Here is a 19,714-nt window from a genome sequence, read left to right as displayed (position 1 = left end):
ATTATATAGAGTTATACTAGGATTAAACCATAGATATCTTAATGGGAGGTACACGGTTTGATCAAGACTCTATATAAGGCTCAGGTCCCTGACCACACAAGACATCGATTTGTGCTATTTGGTACTCTACCCCATATTGAGTAAAGCTCTGAAGAAATTGTGCTGGTTGGAAGGCTTGTGCTCTTAGACTTCAAGACACTTGCTGCAGACGACATGGCTTCTTCAGGTAAGTTCATTCTCACATGTCTTATGCTTATGCAATGGTGATTATACATGTCTGGTGTTTTTCGATTGTGTGTTCATACAGAATATGTATAAAGTATTTTACATGTGGTATCAGAGCAGGCAGACACACACTAAAGACCAAGATTAAAATTGATCATTGTTTTCAGACTTGATGCAGCAAAAGTTATCTGTTTTCTTGTTTTTTTAACATTAGGCCGATTTATACTTATGTTTTCAGTTTTATTATTGTTTGATCCTGAGATATGTACATGTTCTATTTCATGAAATCTTGAAACATAATCTGATTTATTGTTAATCTATTATATATTGATGCACTTAACATTTTTATTATTATCCTTCAGCATCGAATATTATGTAAATTCTTAAGGATATATTAATCAGATTATTTGCATATAAACATGTGTATAGATATAATCCGCTACAGTAAGGTGATCTAGCCTTGATCGCAATCCTCATCATGTGAGATATCAAAAATTCTTCTACATGATGAGTGTTGTGATCAAGGCAACAGTTCTCGTTAATCACAAAGTATGTAATTCTGCATCTTAGGTACTTGTTGACTCTCTTAAAAGAGGTAAAGTCATCTGAGCATTTAAGATGAAGAATTAACTTGTTACAATCTTCTTATGGGACCAAGTTTTTTCTTTTGATTATAATTTCTGCTCACCAAAATTGCAAAAAGCATATTCAAAACAAATGGTCCTATAAAAGACTGGGAACATGATTCATGAATTTCATTTGTTTTTACATGGACAACATAAATCTGATTCATGTAATAGAAAAACAGCTGCAGTTTTTGGGGTATAATTTTAGCAAAAGCATATTCAGTTATAAAATTTTAAGCATGTTTTGATCATTAATGCAGCATCCATGAGTTTCAATAGCATCGAATCTCTGAATGGACACAATTTCAAGAAATGGAGGCAAGATATTGAAATTGTGCTAGGAATTAATGATTTTGACTTAGCACTAAGAGAAGACAAACCTGCTGCTCTGACTGCAACCAGCAATGCAGAGGAAAAGATTGAGTTTAAGAGATGGGAGAAAGCCAACAGAATGGCACTTTTGATCATGAAGAGGAATATGGCAGATATTGTAAAAGGTGGTATTGAAGATAATGATAGTGCAAAGGCTTATCTTGAATCCATCAGTGAAAAATACAAGGAATCAGAAAAGGCCGAGATTAGCAATTTGATGGCTTCATTGACTGGTAAGAAGTTTGATGGAATAGGCAGTGTTAGGGAATACATTATGTCGCTGATTGACATTGCAGCAAAGCTGAAAGCTTTGAAAATTCCTATAGCTGATGAGTTTATTGTGCACCAAGTTTTGATGTCACCGCCAGATCCGTATGAGCATTTGATCTCTATTTATAGTGCTCAAAAGGAAAAATGGTCACTAAATGAGTTAATTGGTATGTGTGTCCAAGAGGAAGAAAGGAGCAAAAAGGGAAAGGCAATGGCATAAGTGAATTTTGTGCAGAGGGCCAACACTGGCAAGAAGGGATTCAAAAACAAAAGGCAATTCTCGAAATCAAAAGGTGCACCAGATAATGCTAGCAGCTCCAAATCCACTTCTGATGGTCTCAAGGCAGTGAAAACAAATAAGTCTAAGTGTTTTCATTGTCACAAGCATGGCCATTTTAAGAAAGATTGTGAAAAGTGGAAGGCTTGGATGATTAAGAAAGGGTATCACAAGAAGGAGGACACCAAGGAAGGATGAAGTCAACTAGAAGGCAATCTATTAGACCAAGGAAACATGCTATATCTAGTGACTACATACTTTACTTGCAGGAAGTTGAGTTTGATGTTAGGGAAGAGTCTGATCCGAGAAGCTATGCACAAGCTATACAAGATGACAAGTTTGTGGAGTGGCGAGCAGCTATGGAAGCTGAAATAGAATCTATGTACAACAACCAAGTTTGGGAATTAGCTGAGGTACCTAAAGGGATTAAACCAATAGGTTGCAAATGGATTTATAAGACAAAGAAAAATCCAGATGGAAGTGTAGAAAGATACAAAGCTAGACTAGTTGCAAAGGGTTTTACACAGAAGGAGGGAATTGATTACAATGAGACTTTCTCACCTGTATCAAGCAAAGATGCTTTCAGAATTATTATGGCATTGGTTGCACATTTTGACATGGAGTTGCACCAGATGGATGTCAAAACTGCTTTCTTGAATGGAGAATTAAATGAAGAAATTTACATGGCACAACCTGAGGGTTTTATAAAGGAAGGAGATGAACACTTAGCTTGCAAATTGAGAAAATCCATTTATGGATTAAAACAAGCTTCCAGACAGTGGTACATCAAATTTGATTCAGTTGTTAGTTCATATGGTTTCATTGAAAACCCATCAGATGAATGCATATACTTAAAGGTGAGTGGGAGAAATTTCATCTTCTTAGTTCTCTATGTAGATGACATCCTACTGGCCAGCAGCGACAAGGAATTATTGTATGAGACTAAAGCATTTTTGTCAGATAATTTTGAAATGAAAGATCTTGGAGAAGCTTCTTATGTGCTAGGAATAGAAATTAAGAGAAATAGGAAGAAGCATTTACTGGGACTGTCACAAAAGACATATATTATGAGAGTTCTTAAAAGATTTGACATATTAAGTTGCAAACCAGGAGATTCCCCAATGTCAAAAGGAGACAGGTTTAGTAAGGGACAATGTCCTACGAATCAACAAGAGAGGGAGTATATGAAAGATAAACCCTATGCATCACTTGTTGGGTCTATTATGTACGCTCAGACATGTACTAGCTAGACCTAATTTGGCTTTTGCAGTTGGCATGCTGGGTAGATATCAAATTAATCCGGGACAAGCTCACTGGGTTGCAGGGAAAAAGGTACTCAGGTATTTACAAAGAACAAAGGATCACATGCTGGTATACAGAAGAATGAATGATTTGGAGCTTATTGGATACTCAGACTAAGATTTTGCTGGTTGTGCAGACACCATGAGATCGACTTCAGGGTATATTTTCTTGTTTGGTGGAGCAGCTATCTCTTGGAAGAGTGTGAAACAGACCTTGACCACCACTTCTACTATGCAGGCAGAGTATGTGGCAGTCTATGAAGCATCTGTACACGCCATATGGTTAAAAAATTTTATGCTGGAAACAAAGATGATAGGTTGTGTGGAAAAACCTATAAAGATCTATTGTGATAATAGTGGAGCAGTGAGCTTCTCTAAAGACAGCAAAAGGACATCAAAATCTAAGCACATTGGAACTAAATATCTGATGGTCAGAGAGAATGTTAAAGCTGGAGAATTGCAGATCGAGCATGTCAACACACAAGATCAGTTGGCAGATTCTTTTACTAAAGCTATGCCAGTTGGAGTGTTCAAACACCATGTGACTCAAATGGGAGTATTTGAGAAACTGGATGCTCCAGTTCAGTGGGAGCTTTAAGGATAGTGAGAGTTTTCAGATTTTAAGTTTACTAATTTTGATTCTGCCATTTCAGTTATTTTTGCACAGTTTGAGCAAATTACTGTTATAGTTTTCAATATGATTATTGGATTTTGAGTTTTAAGTTATATTACAATCGAGCTAAACATATCATGATTTCAGAAAGGTAGCTCAATTCTAATATATACTATTTTCCAGTTTAATTTAAGTGTTATATATATATATTTACATTCTGGTATTTAGAATGCATATCTATAATCTATGCCATTGATATTTAGATAATGCAAACAGTAATGATTAGCACACCGATCATGTGCTCATACATATGAAGTAAAAGGAATTTTGTTTTATAGCTTGACAAAATCATTAAGTGGACCAGGTTTACGAATTCGACACAGTTGCAATACACAACTGTCTTGTGAACCAATTTTTAGTTTCATGCTTTGTGAATGACTTATGTGGGGTATGATTTTGACATTAATGGTTATGAGTTGTTTGAGCAATATAGAGCTTGATAATTTCTCATAGTCTGGTGTTTAAAATTGTGCTCTGACAAAGTTGATTTAAGTCTCTTTTGATTAATATACCCAGCGCTAATGAAGGTTACTTGCTGTAAATTAGTATGATACTTAGATAAGAACAATGATAGTCCAAGTGGGAGAATGTAAAAAATTAATGGACTTAATCCTTGTTCTATTCGGATGCTGATCATGCTAATAAAACTTAAGAGTCAAGTGATAGGAGTATTAATCAAACTACAATAGGAAAAGCTCAACTAAGTCATATTCTTAATCAGAATGGGATTATGATAGTGAGCTGCCTTATACTATAAACAAGGCATTTATTAATTAGTCATTTATAGAGTTATACTAGGATTAAACCATGGATATCTTAATGGGAGGTACATGGTTTGATCAAGACTCTATATAAGGCTCAGGTCCCTGACCACACAAGACATCGATTTGTGCTATTTGGTACTCTACCCCATATTGAGTAAAGCTCTGAAGAAATTGTGCTGGTTGGAAGGCTTGTGCTCTTAGACTTCAAGACACTTGCTGCAGACGACATGGCTTCTTCAGGTAAGTTCATTCTCACATGTCTTATGCTTATGCAATGGTGATTATACATGTCTGGTCTTTTTAGATTGTGTGTTCATGCAGAATATGTATAAAGTATTTTACAGGGTATATAGGTGTCTCTGTGGTTTGCAGCGTTTTGGATGCTTGGTGATTGCTTTTGGGGTAATTTTTAATTCTATGAATCATTTTTCATTCTTGTTGTTGTGGATTAATACTGAAATGGGTTTGTGATTCACATTCTTGTTGCTGTGGATTAATACTGAACTAGGTTTGTAGACCTCATGGATTAACTTTTGATTCTTTAGGATTTGATAAATTTGAAATCGAATAAATGTATATTAGTTCTTTCTCTTTAGCTGCTCATTCTTTACTCTTCAATTTTCTTTTTGGGCCCATTTGAAGAGATGGGTGAGAACACAGGGGATACAACCAAGAAGCAACAACCACAAAAAGAACGGATGTATAATTATATACTGTATCTTGTTCTTTATTTTGGTGGGTAAAAACTAATAAATGTATAATTATATATTGTGTTTGTAGGTTACTTGTTATCTAAAATGTGATTAACTTGTTAAACTATGTGGACCGAGGAGATATAGCTAGTATATTAAGTTGTTTATTAGATTATAGATGGATTCGGGACACTTGTCAATTAGTGGTACTCATGCTGAGAACCAAATTGATAGTGAAATACCAACTGATGCAGAGTCCTACATAACTCCTTCAGGTGATGGTGGTAGTGGTTCACGCAAAAGAAAATTAACGTCAACTATGTGGAACCATTTCAAGAGAATAAAAATTAATGGGGCATGGAGAGCGGTTTGTAATCATTGTAAAAAGGACCTAAGTTGGGTGCGTACGTACTAATGGGACTAATCACTTGCATTCACATTTTAAAAAATGTCCTAGGCAGAAAAATACGGATGCAGGACAAGTGTTGGGTGATGGATCTGTGAAAGTTGGCACCTATAATTTTGATGAAGATAATGCAAGGAGAGATCGAGCTTGTAAATATGGTAATTTTGCATGAGTACCCATTGTCAATGGATGAACACATTGGATTTAGGAGGTATTCTAATGCCTTACAACCATTATTTAAGGTTGTTTCACGGAACACAAATAAGAGAGACATCCTTAAGATTTTGTAAATGAGAGGGAAAAGACAATGAAACTTTTGGAGATAAATAGGAGTCGAATAGCAATTACAACAGATATGTGGACCTCAAATAACCAAAAAAGAGGGTTTATGGCAATCATTGCACATTTCATTGATGATTCCGGATCTTGTAGAGTCGACTTTTGAGGTAATTTATTTCTCTTTTTTCCATGCTATGTTTGATTGGTATTAATATCCAGCTTTTGTTTATCTTTCAGTAATTGATGGTGATTATTTTGAGTTGTAGAGGCCTTTGTAGTTAAGCCATAAGGTTTATTATTTCAAATTCTTATCAAATGATTAATAAGTAATTTATGCTAACAAGTTAGAAAATTAAAGAGACGATTATAAGGATATATTTCATTCATTGACATTCTTATTCTGTACATAAGCTTAAATGTCCATGTGTATGTCCACTGGTCCACTCGAAATTGTCAAGCAAGGACCACACAAAGTACCCTCTTACATCTGCTCCTTTTCTATCCATATTTTCAAAGATTCCATTAGCGTTCAGCACATTTTAACTATTTTGCGTATGTTAGACTTTGTTTGGTTGTTTCTAATAACAAACAGATAACAAAAAAGGTTTGAGCATGTTAGTACATCACAAAGTCAGTATCACATACAGATATTACATGAAATTCAAGAAACGAAATAATAAGCATATTGACATGACTAGCAGACTATTACTTAAAAAGAAATAAATGCAAGAGGTCTTTACTATTGTATTTCAGTTACTCTAAATCCTTTAAGTTATCTGTTTGTTGATGTACTTAGCCATATGGACCACTACCCTCTCTTTGTCTTTTAATTTGATTGTAATTTATTTGTTCATCATATTAGGTTTATATATGTGCCATGTCCACATACTGCTGAAACACTTGCTAAAGTTTTGATGGATTGCATGTTGGATTGGAATATTGATCGAAAGTTATCTACTTTGACTGTGGATAATTGCACAACTAACGATGCTATGCTTGAGGTATTCTTATTCACACTCTCTCCTAGCTCACTTTTGTTGGATGGAAGACTTTTTCATATGCGTTGCTTTGCACATATTTTAAACTTAATAGTGAAGGATAACTTAGAAGTGATAAATGAGGGTATTGAGAACATTCGGTTTAGTGTTTCACATTGGACAGCAACCGCAAAAAGAGAGGAAAAGTTTATCGAGGCAGCTCATCAATTGCAAATTGATTGCACTAGGAAGTTGGTACTTGACTGTAAGACAAGATGGAACTCCACATATATGATGCTTAAGACGGCATTAATATATAAGGATGTGTTTCCTCGTTTGAAACAACGTGGGTCCTTATATAAAAGAGTACCTAGTGAGAATGATTGGGTATTAGCAAGGGTGATTGCTGAAAATGCCCACCGGGTCAAATGACCATCCTACTAGAAAATGTGCACATTTATTTCTTAAAGTCCTTATGGAGTATTTTCCTTTTTAGGTTGTGTTGTTAAGCCATGGATTCCGTTAGAGGACAAGGGGGCATCCAGATGTTGCTAACAGCAGAACAGGAGGCTCAACACATAGTTAACAGTGCTAGAAACGGAAATGCATAAACTCATTTCCACAATTATTATTCTAAATTGTCTGAGATTTGACTTTCATAGACTACTGATTATATGCATAAACTTATTTCATGCCATTTTCCTTTTCTCTTGATATGGATCCTCCACAAGGACCACAACGATCTTACATTCTTCAGCGAAGATGGCACGCTTGAAACAAGCTAAAGATGAAGCTGAGAGGGATGTGCAGCAGTATCGGTCCAATTTGGAGGCTGAGTACCAAAAGAAAATTACAGAGGTACTGACTGATCTCTCATTAAATATCAATATCGATCATGATCGATAACTCCATGGTTGTCAATAGAGTCATGATCTTTCTTGAAATTGAATACGAGCGACACTAATACTATTATGTTTACCAAAATCTTTACCAACAACCATTACCACCATAACATGAGCCTCCTATAATTAATGAGTCAGTATTCTTTGATCTCTCTCTCTCTGATTAGCTTTTAATTTTTAATTTTTTTTGTAGACAAGTGGGAGTTCTGGATCCAATGTGAAAAGGCTTGAAGAGGAAACTGAAACGAAAATTAAGAACTTGAAGGAATCAGCCTCAAAGGTCTCATCAGATATTGTTGGCATGCTTACGAAGTATGTCACTAATGTGAAAATTTGAAGCATGCAGGTTTGTACCAACTGATTTATTAACTATGTGGCGAACTAACTCTGTCTTTTTATTTTTTTTTTGTTTTTTTAGTTTTTGGCATTTAGAGCTCTAAACACATAATTTATCTTCCACCTACTGTAAGGACAGTAGGTCTATACAATTGTTAGACAACCACGTACTAGACCCGAAAAACTTACTCTGTTAGGGAATGAGCTGACAATATATGTATATCAAGCTAATATTACCCCAACTGTACACCATTCTGCATGTGGGAAGACAAACAAATGCAGATAGAAGAGAAACGAATAGGTGCAACCCCATTTTGTACTTTGCAAATTAACCAACAAAGAAGTGGGTATTGGGAATTAGAGGTTTCAAACCCAAAGACCTCGTAAAACTAGAGCTGTAATTACCATATAAAACAACCACTAGATGTCAAAAATTTAAGTTGTTAGGGAATGCACCAACAATATACGTCAAGCTAATAATAACGGCATGACTAGTCCCATCAAATCATAGGTTTATATTGTATTAACTTAGTATTCCCTTTTGGAATCCTGCACTTTATTTAAATATTTGTTTGAACTATATATTCAAATAAATTGAAAAGATATATGATTCAGTCAATTTTACCAATAGGGATATGAACATGGCATGGCCTCATTTGGCTCTGTAAAGAATTACAACTGTCATATATTTTCTGCATGATTATGGAAAGCATTCGCATGTTCTAATATCAGTTGCTATAACATTGATTTGTTTTTCTGGGTTGTTTCATTATCCAGTCACAATATAAGTGTACAAGCTGATGATCGAAGAGGGAAAACCTGGAATAAAGGAGTACATAGCAGGCTGGATAATTTTCCATAATCAATTGTTGCATGTATATTTCTTTGAAGCATGTCTTAGCTTGCAGCACTTCGATCTGGAAGACTTTGTTAGAATATTTAACTCCTGCTATAACTTGGAAAATTATTTACTCTCGACATGCCTAAAGGCTCTGAAGGTTTTCCTGGCCAAAAAAAAAAAGGCTCTGAAGGTTTATCTTCTAATTCCTTGTAGGATTTCAATTGATCTTGCTTCCTTTGATAATTGGAACGTTTTCTACAAAAACCATGTAATTGGGTTGCTCTTGTTTTTTGGCTTAGCGATTGGCTTATACTATAGGATGTGATATGAAAGGAAAACACATAAACAGTCTTATGATTCAGATTTGTGCCCTTACAACTGACTAAGGATGTGGATATCTGAAAAGACCCGTCCTAAGCTTTATCCTAAAATCTAACATGATCCTAGCTATGTAAATAATAATTACCTTTTAATTAATTAACAGTCGAGTCTATGAAAGGAAATCTTTCTTGTTACTGGGAGGGAAAGTCCAAAAAATAGAGGAAACTCTGCCAAATTTTGTAAAAATGATCAAGTTTAAAAAATGAGTCTCTGTATGTAAGATTTGAATCAATTATCTTAGGAGTTAATTACACTTACACCCCCTGGGGTTGTAATAATTACACATACACCCCCTGAGGTTTCAAAACTGTTGCATATAACCCCCTATAGTGAGACAAAAAATGATGAGAAATTATGCAAAAAGGCATACTAAGGGATAAAATGACCTAATAAGATTACTCAAGGTGTAAGGTTCAACCTCAATACAAATATTTTCTTTTTTGTTTATTTATTTTTTTCTCTTGTAGGGGGTTATATGCAACAGTTTTGAAACCTCAGGAGATGTATGTGTAATTATTAAAACCCCATGGGGTGTATGTGAAAAGACGATAAACCTCAGGGGGTGTAAGTGTAATGAACTCCTAAGATAATTGATTCAAATCTTACATACAGAGACTCATTTTTTAAACTTGATCATTTTTACAAAATTTGGCAGAGTTTCCTCTATTTTTTGGACTTTCCCTCCCAGTAACAAGAAAGATTTCCTTTCAAATACAATTATATTTTTCAATCCACCTACTTTCATGGCATCACAAATAAACTCCAACTTATAATTAACTAATAATAATAAACCTAGAATGTACCTTAATTATATTTACAATATATAACCAAATTCAGGGTTCCCTCGTTTTGCAATTTTGAGTTTCCTATGGCTTCTCTAGACACATTGAGGCAAGGAAAGACCCTTAGAAGTTAGATCTTTAATTTGCACATTACGTTTTATTTATATTCACATCAAATATTATCTTTTTTTCTATTTGGCTATTCCGGCCAAGCCGAATAGTGGCATGTCCGTATTTACACCAAAGGTCGGAAACCTTGCCACACTTACGACGAGCCATGTTATGGTCGAGAGATTTTTTTGCCATAACAGAAGGCTATAAAACTAGTGCATAAACATATTAACTATAAAATATAAAGCCTATTTAGAAAGTTTTCCCATATACAAAATCAAAAAATGCAAGCCACAAATGTGCAAGCTACATAAGAAACACTAATTCTAAAAAAAAAAAAAAAAAAACAGAGAGAAAAATCTAAGTCTAGGCATATATATGGCCTTCCAATAAGGGATTTCTTATTTAGTGTTAAATAAGGGATTCTTTTGTGGGCCCCATACGCGTCATTTTGCGTTGATCGAAACCGTCCATTATTTACTTCTCCCTTGATAGATCATCCTTATAAAAAATCAACTAAATTGAAGACCGTTAATATATCTAATTTGAATCAAACAAATGGACAAACAAGAAATTCGTCTATAAACACCTAAACTTCGACCGCTTAATTAAACTAGTAAATGGTTTACCAATTGCAGAGTTTGTGTGTGGTGTCTTTTGGTAGCCATGAAACCTCCCCGTTCCATCCTCTCTATCTCTAAAGTAGGAGAGAGAGAGACTCTATGCCTTTCTCTCTTAATCTCTAATAGTTTACAACTTAGAATCTACTATACTTGGTAAGTGTCAAATTTTATAGTGCTTAAAACTAGACACCACGTGACAACCACGAGTTGAACGAGGATCCATGTTTTAATTAACCTCTAATAAATATGACCTTCGGTCTTCGTCTCAATTTTGAAATGGGGTTGGCCTAGTTGCCCAGGAACAATAGCTCCCCTCGGCACACCCGTGTTCGAATCATCCCCTGCCCCAGACCCCTATAATAAAAAATAAATATAAATAAAAAAAGTCTTTGTCTCGGTTCAACTTGGACCACCACCATGCTTTCAATCTAGTGGGTCACGTAACACATAACTAGGCTTTCTCACTTAGGCCCAAATTATATAAAACTAACGGCAATGGGCTTCTCAGTCCAACAACTCAAAAAAATGGACCCTTTTTTTATTTCTTTTTGTGATTGAAACGGTTGGTGGTCTTTAAACATAATGAATGATTTTCACCGAGAAGGCACCAATACCATGATGACTTGGAGAGATGAGTTTGCAATTGCAGGTAACGTTTGGCAATGGTTGTACCCCTCCCTAAACAGACACCATGCACACTATATATACCCACCCACCATTCCTCACAATTTCATCAGCACTTTTGAGTTTTACTATTTAGTACACATTAATTTTTATAAAGAGTGAGTGACACATATAATTTTCGAAGGAGAAGAATATGTCAACAGTGCAAATCATGATGATAATGTTAATATTGGCGGCTGCTGTGACATTTTGTATTCCGTTAGCAACAGGACCGGATCACCCTCCACCCTTCATTATATTCTTCATGTATCCCGCACTTTTCGTGGCAATTCTGATGCTGATCATGTGTCAATAAATTGGAAGTAATAATGTCTACATTCTTTTTGTAATAATAATGAACAATCAATTATGATTGTTATAATGTACTGCATGTAATCTTAATTGCTCTTCAATTTTGAAGAGATATTATCAGTACATTAATTTGAAGTGATGTTCGTTTTTAATTTACATTTGTCTTAGTATTTTTTACTATATACGTTTGCTCATGATCAAGTTGCATGCACATGCATGCAATGTGATTTCTTGCACTTGTATAGTGATCACAAAAGATATTGGTCATGCATGCTTATACGAGAGACTCTCATGTATATGAAATTTGGTCAAATTCGATCCATTGTTGGCCGCTAGATTTATACCAAACAAACCACACAAATTCATGCTTGTGCATGTGCATGGAGGATGCAGTATTAGACTAAACTTGGATTGTGTTCTGTGTTTCAACGAAAGTTCATCACTCTGACTTGGACTTCGCTAGAATAAAAGAGATTAAGAAATGATATGGAGAAGCTCATAATCATAGACCGAGAGGACCAATACTCATATATAGAAAAAAAATAAAAAATTGGGATAGTTCTCTCAGCCTATAAAAGTTTCTTAATTTTGGCTGTCATTTCTCGAATCCTTGCCTTCAAATAAAGAAAAATAACCTAGATTGATATATATTGGTACGATATTAAATATATATCAATCCTGAATCTAATAGACCAGTCCTTTTTTTAATATACAAAGTACATATTAGGCGATTTGAACTTGGGATTTTTCTAAGTTGATTCTTAGGAAATCTGACCACTTGATCAACCTACTTCCACAAAGAAAGTGTGGGCCTTTTCGAACATGTCTGAACTAATTGAATACTACTTACAACTACATGTTCTAGATTATTCCTTTACGGCCCCGTATTCAATAGGAAAGATCAACTATGGTTATGATCAATACAGTCGAGATTCACAAAACAGAACCATGCATATATATATATATATATATATATATATATATATGATTGCATTTTGAAACCCTAGGCTATCATTTCATCTGCCTCATATTGTGTTGTATTAGAAAATTAATTGTTATGGATTTGAAGATGAAAGAAGATACAGGCCCCTTAATCAAAGAGTGTGAGCTTAATTGACTAAGTGTTAAGTTACTCCTTTCATTCTAGGTCCGGTAGACTGGATCTGGCTGTGGAGTAACGTCTCCGGCCAATTTACGAAATTTAATGGAGAAATATATGTTGGCATTTGAAGAACGTACGGTTCTTGTCAATAGTTCCTATGGACCTTTTCATCAACACTCAGTTTTCATTTATTGCTATCACATTTACACACAGAGTTAGAGGCAATTAATTTACAGACAGATCAGCTCTCCATTTTCCTAATTTTGCTGTTGGCTTTGGTGATCTTCTTTCTTCCATTGTCCATGGGTACACTCCACCCTCCATCGTTTTTGGTGCTTCTTATTGATCGTTCCGCTCGTGTTAGCGGCAATTTTTATTTTAATGCATATAGCTAGCCGATAGGTGAGGCTATATATAGTAAAAGAATTTAATTTGTAAAATGTAATATTGCTTTTCAAATATTTGGAGAGAAATATATATTATTTTTATGAACCATTAATTTTAAGTCGTGTTTGTCCTTAATTTAATTACATTTGTCTATTTGATGTTTTAGTATTATTTGTTTACTTTAATTTCCTATCAAAAAACTTCGATCGAGTTGCAAGCATGCAATGTTATATCGATCAAGCACCTATATAAAGATATAATATATGATCACAATGTGGCAATAAAACAGAGATTGATTGTACATGGAATTTGATTTGACTCCTTTACCGCTGGATTAATTTATAGTACCATATTGTTGCTACAAATTTCCGTGAGAGAGATGCAACAACTTAAAGAGGATGATCTGGCTGATTGGAAGCCTTGCTGGATGATGAAGTGGATGTTGACTTGAGATCTTCCTGCACGAACACAAGATCAAAGGAGAATGACCGGTATGGTATCAGCCAAATACGCTCCGATGATGAAGTCAGTGATGTGTATTTGGAGGTGTTTGAGTAAGAATAAGGAAGAACAAATGATGAACTTAGGAGAATAAGGAAGAACAAGGTAAGATCTTCTGGGTTTATTCTCAGCAAGTTGAGTGTATTTTGATAGGCTTTTGTGCACATAAATCATTTTATATATGCAAAAGAAGTTGTTTAGGGTAAGTTACCTGCATGAGGGTGAATGGTTGAGAGGAGGCCACACGTTCGGCCATGAATAGTAGCATGCACAGCTACCCACCTCCTTTACATTCAATGTTGCATTTAATGCAAGGATGAAAGATCAAGTGGGATGCCCTAATAGTCATGGCTGTGAGCTGGAATGTCTCATCTGTCAAAAGGCCATGTCAGAGATATTCGAGTAAGGCGGTTCGTCTTGACTCCAATCTTTTAGAATGACGGTAGGATCCGAGCCGAACCGATCATAGATATTGTATACACAGGCATGAAGCATATCCACGTTCGGATCGAGCAAGGATGAACTGGTCTAGACGGGCTCAACGTAAAATGTGACAGTCGTCACCCGACAGTAGCCCGTTGTCTGAGAATATGATCACCAAGAGCCGAACCAAACCGAATTGGGATAACCAAGAAAAGATGAGCAATCAATTTCTTGGAAGATCCTCAGATCGGGTCGGATCGGATGTGGGGCATCCACTGAGATAAGCCGATTCGATCTGGAAATGAAAATGTTTGCCGAGCTGGTGTGGTGACATGGAGGTCCGATGTTTGCCATTGAAAAGTCAAAGCCTGAAGTGAGATCTGACTAGCCGCGTGTTGATCCATGATTGGTTGTTAAATCCATGTGAGTTTATCCACAAACAGAAGTCCCCCAACTTCCGATCCGAGCAGACGTGATGAATTGGAAGTTGAAAAAGACAGTCTGCGAAAGATAACATATGACTTGACCGAGCCCAACTGATGCCCGTGTGCCGATCTGGACATGTCTGACTTCCCAATAATCTGAGTAGATGATGACATGTAATTGGCCAAAATATCTTGGGAATATGTGAATGGATGATTGTGTCTACATGGGGGAACGTAAAGGTCACCTCATTTATGGGTATTTTAAACACATACAAGTGGCAAGATCTGGCATTTTAAGCGCCTAAAATAAGTGGCTGAGATTGATTTTGAAGGGAGGAGGAACATAGAATGGACCCCCAAGTATGAGCAGACCTTTCAAGATTTGAAAAAGCATATGGGGGAACCCCCCCATCTTGTCCAAACCTGAGGAAGGTGAATAACTTCTTCTTTACCTATCTGTCTCCGACTCAGCCCTCAACTCGGTTCTGGTAAGAGAAGTCAGCAGGGTACAACATCCGGTCTTCTACACGAGCCGACGTCTCTTCGACGCCAAAACTAGATATCCCAGGTTCGAAAAGATGGCCCTCGCTCTGGTCAGTTGGATTCGAAAGTTAAGGCCATACTTCCAGGCCCATTCAATCGTCGTTTTGACTGACCAATCACTCATGCAAATTCTGGCCAAACCTAAGACTTCAGGTCGGGTCATCAAATCGTCTATCGAGCTCGGCGAGGTTGATATCACTTATCACCCGAGAACGGCTATCAAGGCCCAAGCCATGTCAGACTTCATCTGTGAATCCACAATCACAGCAGAAGATCCGCTCGGCAACAACGCCATTCAAACCACGTCTGATCCGAATATAAGTGGTGCTCGTACCCAAGCTGATCTTCTCACTTGGACCTTGTACGTGGACGGATCTTCCAATGCCATGGGAAGCGGGGTCGGACTGGTTTTGATCTCCCCAGAACAAGTCATAATAGAATATGCTCTTCGCTTTAGATTTCAAAACTCCAGTAATGAAATAGGGACTCCTTCATTCCGGACCGGCACATACAACCCAGAGACCAACGACACTGGACTTCAGCTCGGCCTGGACATAATCGAAGAAAGCCGAACCGAAGCTAACTTGTGCCGAGCTGCCTACCAACAGAAGGTAGCCAAATACTACAACAAAAGGGTCAAACTAAGAAGTTTCGGACTTGGCAACCTCGTCATGAAGAAGAACCTTTTAGCCATCAAGGAGAGCTCATTCGATCATAACTGGACCGGACCCTACAGGATCACAGGCATAATGAAGCCTAGCACTTATAACTTAGCTACTCTGGCCAGGAAACCTCTTAGGCATAGCAGGAATGCTAAACATCTCAAAATTTATTACCAGTGAATGTAGTTAGGATCGGGAACTGTCCGACCTGACATTCTTCCTATCAATAAAAAGATGAACACTTTTTTAACTCATATATTCTCATTTTCCGAAGCAAACACTGGGGACTCTACCCCTATGCACCCCCAACAAAAAAAAAAGAAGAAAAAATCTAAGTTTTTCCTTCAAAAAATAACAACCTAACAGACTCATCATATCTATAAACTCATGTGCCAAGCTAGCATGCCATATACTGCCCGATGCTCGACATAGTACAGACTCATCAGATCTATAAACTCATGTGCCGAGCTGGCGTGCCATATATGGCCCGATGCTCAATATAGTACAGACTCATTAAGTCTATAAACTCCTGTGTCGAGCTGGCGTGTAATATACATGTTGATGCTCGACATAGTACAGACTCATCAGGTTTATAAAAACCTTTGTTCGAGCCGAAGTAACTTACTACAGTCCTAACGCTTGACAGAAAATTTCTAAAGAAAATATTTGCAAACTTAAACTTTCATCGTACATAGTTGTAAATTATTATTACATTTTTATCACGATTGTCAAGTCCAGCTGATCTCGAAATACCTTATTATTTCATCTCGTTTTTATCATGACCATTTTATTTTTCATCATTTTCTTGTCCATTCGTTACTTGTTGCAGTTTTAGTTTCATTTTCCGAGCTGAACTGACAAATAACTTAGAATAAAAGAAAATACTGGAAATAAATTAATAACAATAATTAAAAAACAAATATTGTTCAAAAGCACATCAAACTAAAAAAAATAAAAAATCTGAGCAGGCCCTTCAGCTGGCCTCTCCAAGGTCCGCTCGGCAGATCTCTCAGACGACCCCTCACCAGGCTGCACCACTTCGCCACCTCCGACCTGTACCTCCATGTTCGGATCGACTTCAGGGATTGGAGGAATTTCGGGCATTTTGTCTTCAGGGATTGGAGGACTCTCTAAGATCGGCTCGGCTGCAAACACGAATCCTCCGACTTTAACTTGTTGATCAGGAAGGGGAAGCTCCTCTTGTTGATCGTCCTGAATATCTTCCTCGTCGTTTGACTCGACCAGGAAGGACTGATCCCACTCCGGCCTCTTTGCTCGGATCGCTCCCATAAGCTCCTGATACCCCTCGAACCGGGCGTCACCCAATTCCTTCACGCTCAGAGCTTGAGCCTGGTGCCGAGCCGCAACGACCCTCCGGTCGGCCTCCTCGACGTCCCGTTGGAGCTCATCGGCAAACATGTCTAGGTCGGTCATCTTCTGCTTCGAGTCCGACAACTTTTTCCTGAGCCGAGCCACCTCCTCCCCTCGCTTGGTCAGCTGAGTTTGCAGATCGGTGGACCGCTCATGCTCCTTCTTAACCAGATGCTCAGCTTCGGCCAGTTTGTCCCTAAGCTCCTGGTTCCTCTCCTTGAGCCTCCTCATCTTCTCCTCAGCATCGATCGCAGCTTGGGCCGCCTCAAATTGCCTCAGGGCGAGCTGCAAAAAATATAGGGGGGAATAATTAGTCTGAGCCGGGGATAACTTCAAAATTTGAGAACAAGAAAGTAAGAATACTTACCACCATGGCCTGTAGAGATCATTCAGGGCCTTGCTCTCGAAGCTTGGTGCCTCCTTTCCAGACCAAAGGCTCTCCAAGATCTTTGGCATAACTACACGCTTGAAGCCCGTGATAAACGGCTCAATGGAGGGATCCATTTCCACCATTTTCTTAGGAGCCAACCCGGAAGCATCAGCACTAGCACCCCTTGGCTCAGTCTGAGCCCTCTTCTCCGTTTGGGCTTCGTCCTGAGGGCCCTTCCTCTTCTCAGCTTGCCGAGTCGAGTTCGGCATACATGGCACGGTCTGGGTTGTGGCCTAAGCGGGCATCTGGACTGGTTTGGCTTGAGTGTGAGCCCTAACTTTCTTTTGGGCACCCATTGCTGCTCTTTTTCTCAATCTGGCCTCCAACTCGGCAGGATTCATCTTTTTTTCTCTTCGGGGGTTCCACCTCGGCACAAACCAAGAAATCCCGCTCAATCTCATCTGAGTTAGACCGAGCAAATATTTGTTGGACAAATACTCTGATGGTTGACCTCTTACCAAGTCGATCTGATCTTTCAGCTCGCCCCTGAGCTTACACTTACCCCAGCTGACTGCAAGAAGAACACAAATTTCGGATTGGGCAACCTCGTCATGAAGAAGAACCCTTTGGCCATCAAGGAGAGCTCATTCGATCCTAACTGGACCGGACCCTACAGGATCACAGGCATAGTCAAGCCTGGCACTTACGACTTAGCCACCCTGGCCGGGAAACCTCTCAAGCAAGGCTGGAATGTTGAACACCTCAAGGTCTACTACCAGTAAATGTAGTTAGGATCGGGGACTGTCCGACCTGACATTCTTCCAATCAATAAAAAGATGAACATCTTTTTGACCCGTCCATTCTCATTTTTTGAAGTAAACATCGGGGACTCTACCCCTATACACCCCCAATGAAAAGAAAAAATCTAAGTGTTTCCTTCAAAAAATAACAAACTGATAGACTTATCTGGTCTATAAACTCTTGTGCCAAGTTGGTGGCCATATACGCCCCAATGCTCGACATAGTATAGACTCATCATATCTATAAAAACCCTTATTCGAGCCGAAGTGACTTACTACAGTCCTAACGTTCGACATGAAATTTCTAAAAGAAAAATATATCCTCAAACTCAAACTCTCATCGTGCATACTGAGCCGATATGAAAGTAAGTTTGAATATTTTTTTCTCAAAAACAAAATTCCTAGTTTCTCAACAGATATATGAAGCCCATCTGAGATCATCAGGGATTTATAATTTCTACTTATTTTCATCATGCTCATCAGGCTGATCTGAAAACAAGTTGTGAATTATCATTACATTTTATTTTATTGTGATCGTCAAGTCAAGCTCAATCCTCGCCGTCCGACTCGGCTAAGAAGGACAGGTCCCAGTCCGACCTCTTCGCTCGGACCACCTCCACAAGCTCCTTGTACCCCTCGAACTGTGCGTTACCCAGTTCCTTCACGCTCAGAGCCTGAGCCTGGCACTAAGCCACAACAGCCCTCCGCTCAGCCACCTCGACATCCCGCTAGAGCTCATCGGCAAACATCCCGAGGTCGATCACCTTCTGCACCAAGGCCAAGAGCTCATTCCTGAGCCGAGCTACCTCATCCCCTCACTTGGCTAGCTGAGTCCTCAGATCGGCAGACCGCTCATGCTTCTCCTTGGACAGCCGCTCGGCTTCAGCCAGCTTCTCCCTCAACTCCTGGTTTCTCTCCCTAAGCCTCTTCATCTTCTCCTCGGCGTCGACCGCAGCTTGTGCCGCCTCGAACTACCTAAGGGCAAGCTGCAAAAGAGGGAAACAATCAGCCTGACCCGATCTGGAGATGACTTGGAAAGTTGAAAAATAAATAAACACTTACCACCATGGCCTGTCAGGACGCGTTCAGGGCCTTGCTCCCGAAGCCCTCTTCAGTCCGAGCCCCTGGTTCAGTCCAAGCTCTCTTCTCCGTTAGGGCTTTAACCTGTGCGCTCTTCCTCTTCTCTGCTTGCCGAGCTGAACTCGGCATGAAAGGTCCGGCCTGGTCGTGGCCCGAGCAGGTACCAGGGTTGGCCCGGCAGGGACCTGAGCCCTGGCTTTCTTCTGGCCACTCCTCGTCGCCCTCTTCCTCAACCTG

At 38.4% G+C, this 19,714-nt stretch overlaps 1 protein-coding gene across 1 annotated transcript; it reads left to right on the top strand.

Annotated features, from left to right (window-relative positions):
- The first annotated feature begins 7,374 nt into the window (after positions 1-7,374).
- Positions 7,375-8,101, top strand: LOC147299835 (V-type proton ATPase subunit G1-like). Its single transcript, XM_086229111.1, has 3 exons — positions 7,375-7,467; positions 7,625-7,720; positions 7,958-8,101. The coding sequence occupies exons 1-3, from the start codon at positions 7,375-7,377 to the stop codon at positions 8,099-8,101; spliced, it is 333 nt and encodes a 110-aa protein (XP_086085237.1).
- The last annotated feature ends 11,613 nt before the right edge of the window (positions 8,102-19,714 follow it).

Source organism: Dryas octopetala, chromosome 1 (genome assembly GCF_963921425.1).
Source record: "Dryas octopetala chromosome 1, drDryOcto1.1, whole genome shotgun sequence".
In the NCBI taxonomy this organism is placed as follows: Eukaryota; Viridiplantae; Streptophyta; class Magnoliopsida; order Rosales; family Rosaceae; genus Dryas; species Dryas octopetala.
The sequence above is the reverse complement of the archived record's forward strand: the minus strand, read 5'-3'. Positions and strand labels throughout refer to the sequence as shown.

Excerpts from the sequence above, each read along its gene's own strand:
- LOC147299835 (XM_086229111.1), top strand. The coding sequence starts at position 7,375 with ATGGATTCCGTTAGAGGACAAGGGGGCATCCAGATGTTGCTAACAGCA. Across the intron at positions 7,468-7,624 it reads ACAGTGCTAGAAACGGAAAT|ATGGCACGCTTGAAACAAGC; the intron begins GCATAAACTCAT and ends TCTTCAGCGAAG. Across the intron at positions 7,721-7,957 it reads ACCAAAAGAAAATTACAGAG|ACAAGTGGGAGTTCTGGATC; the intron begins GTACTGACTGAT and ends TTTTTTTTGTAG.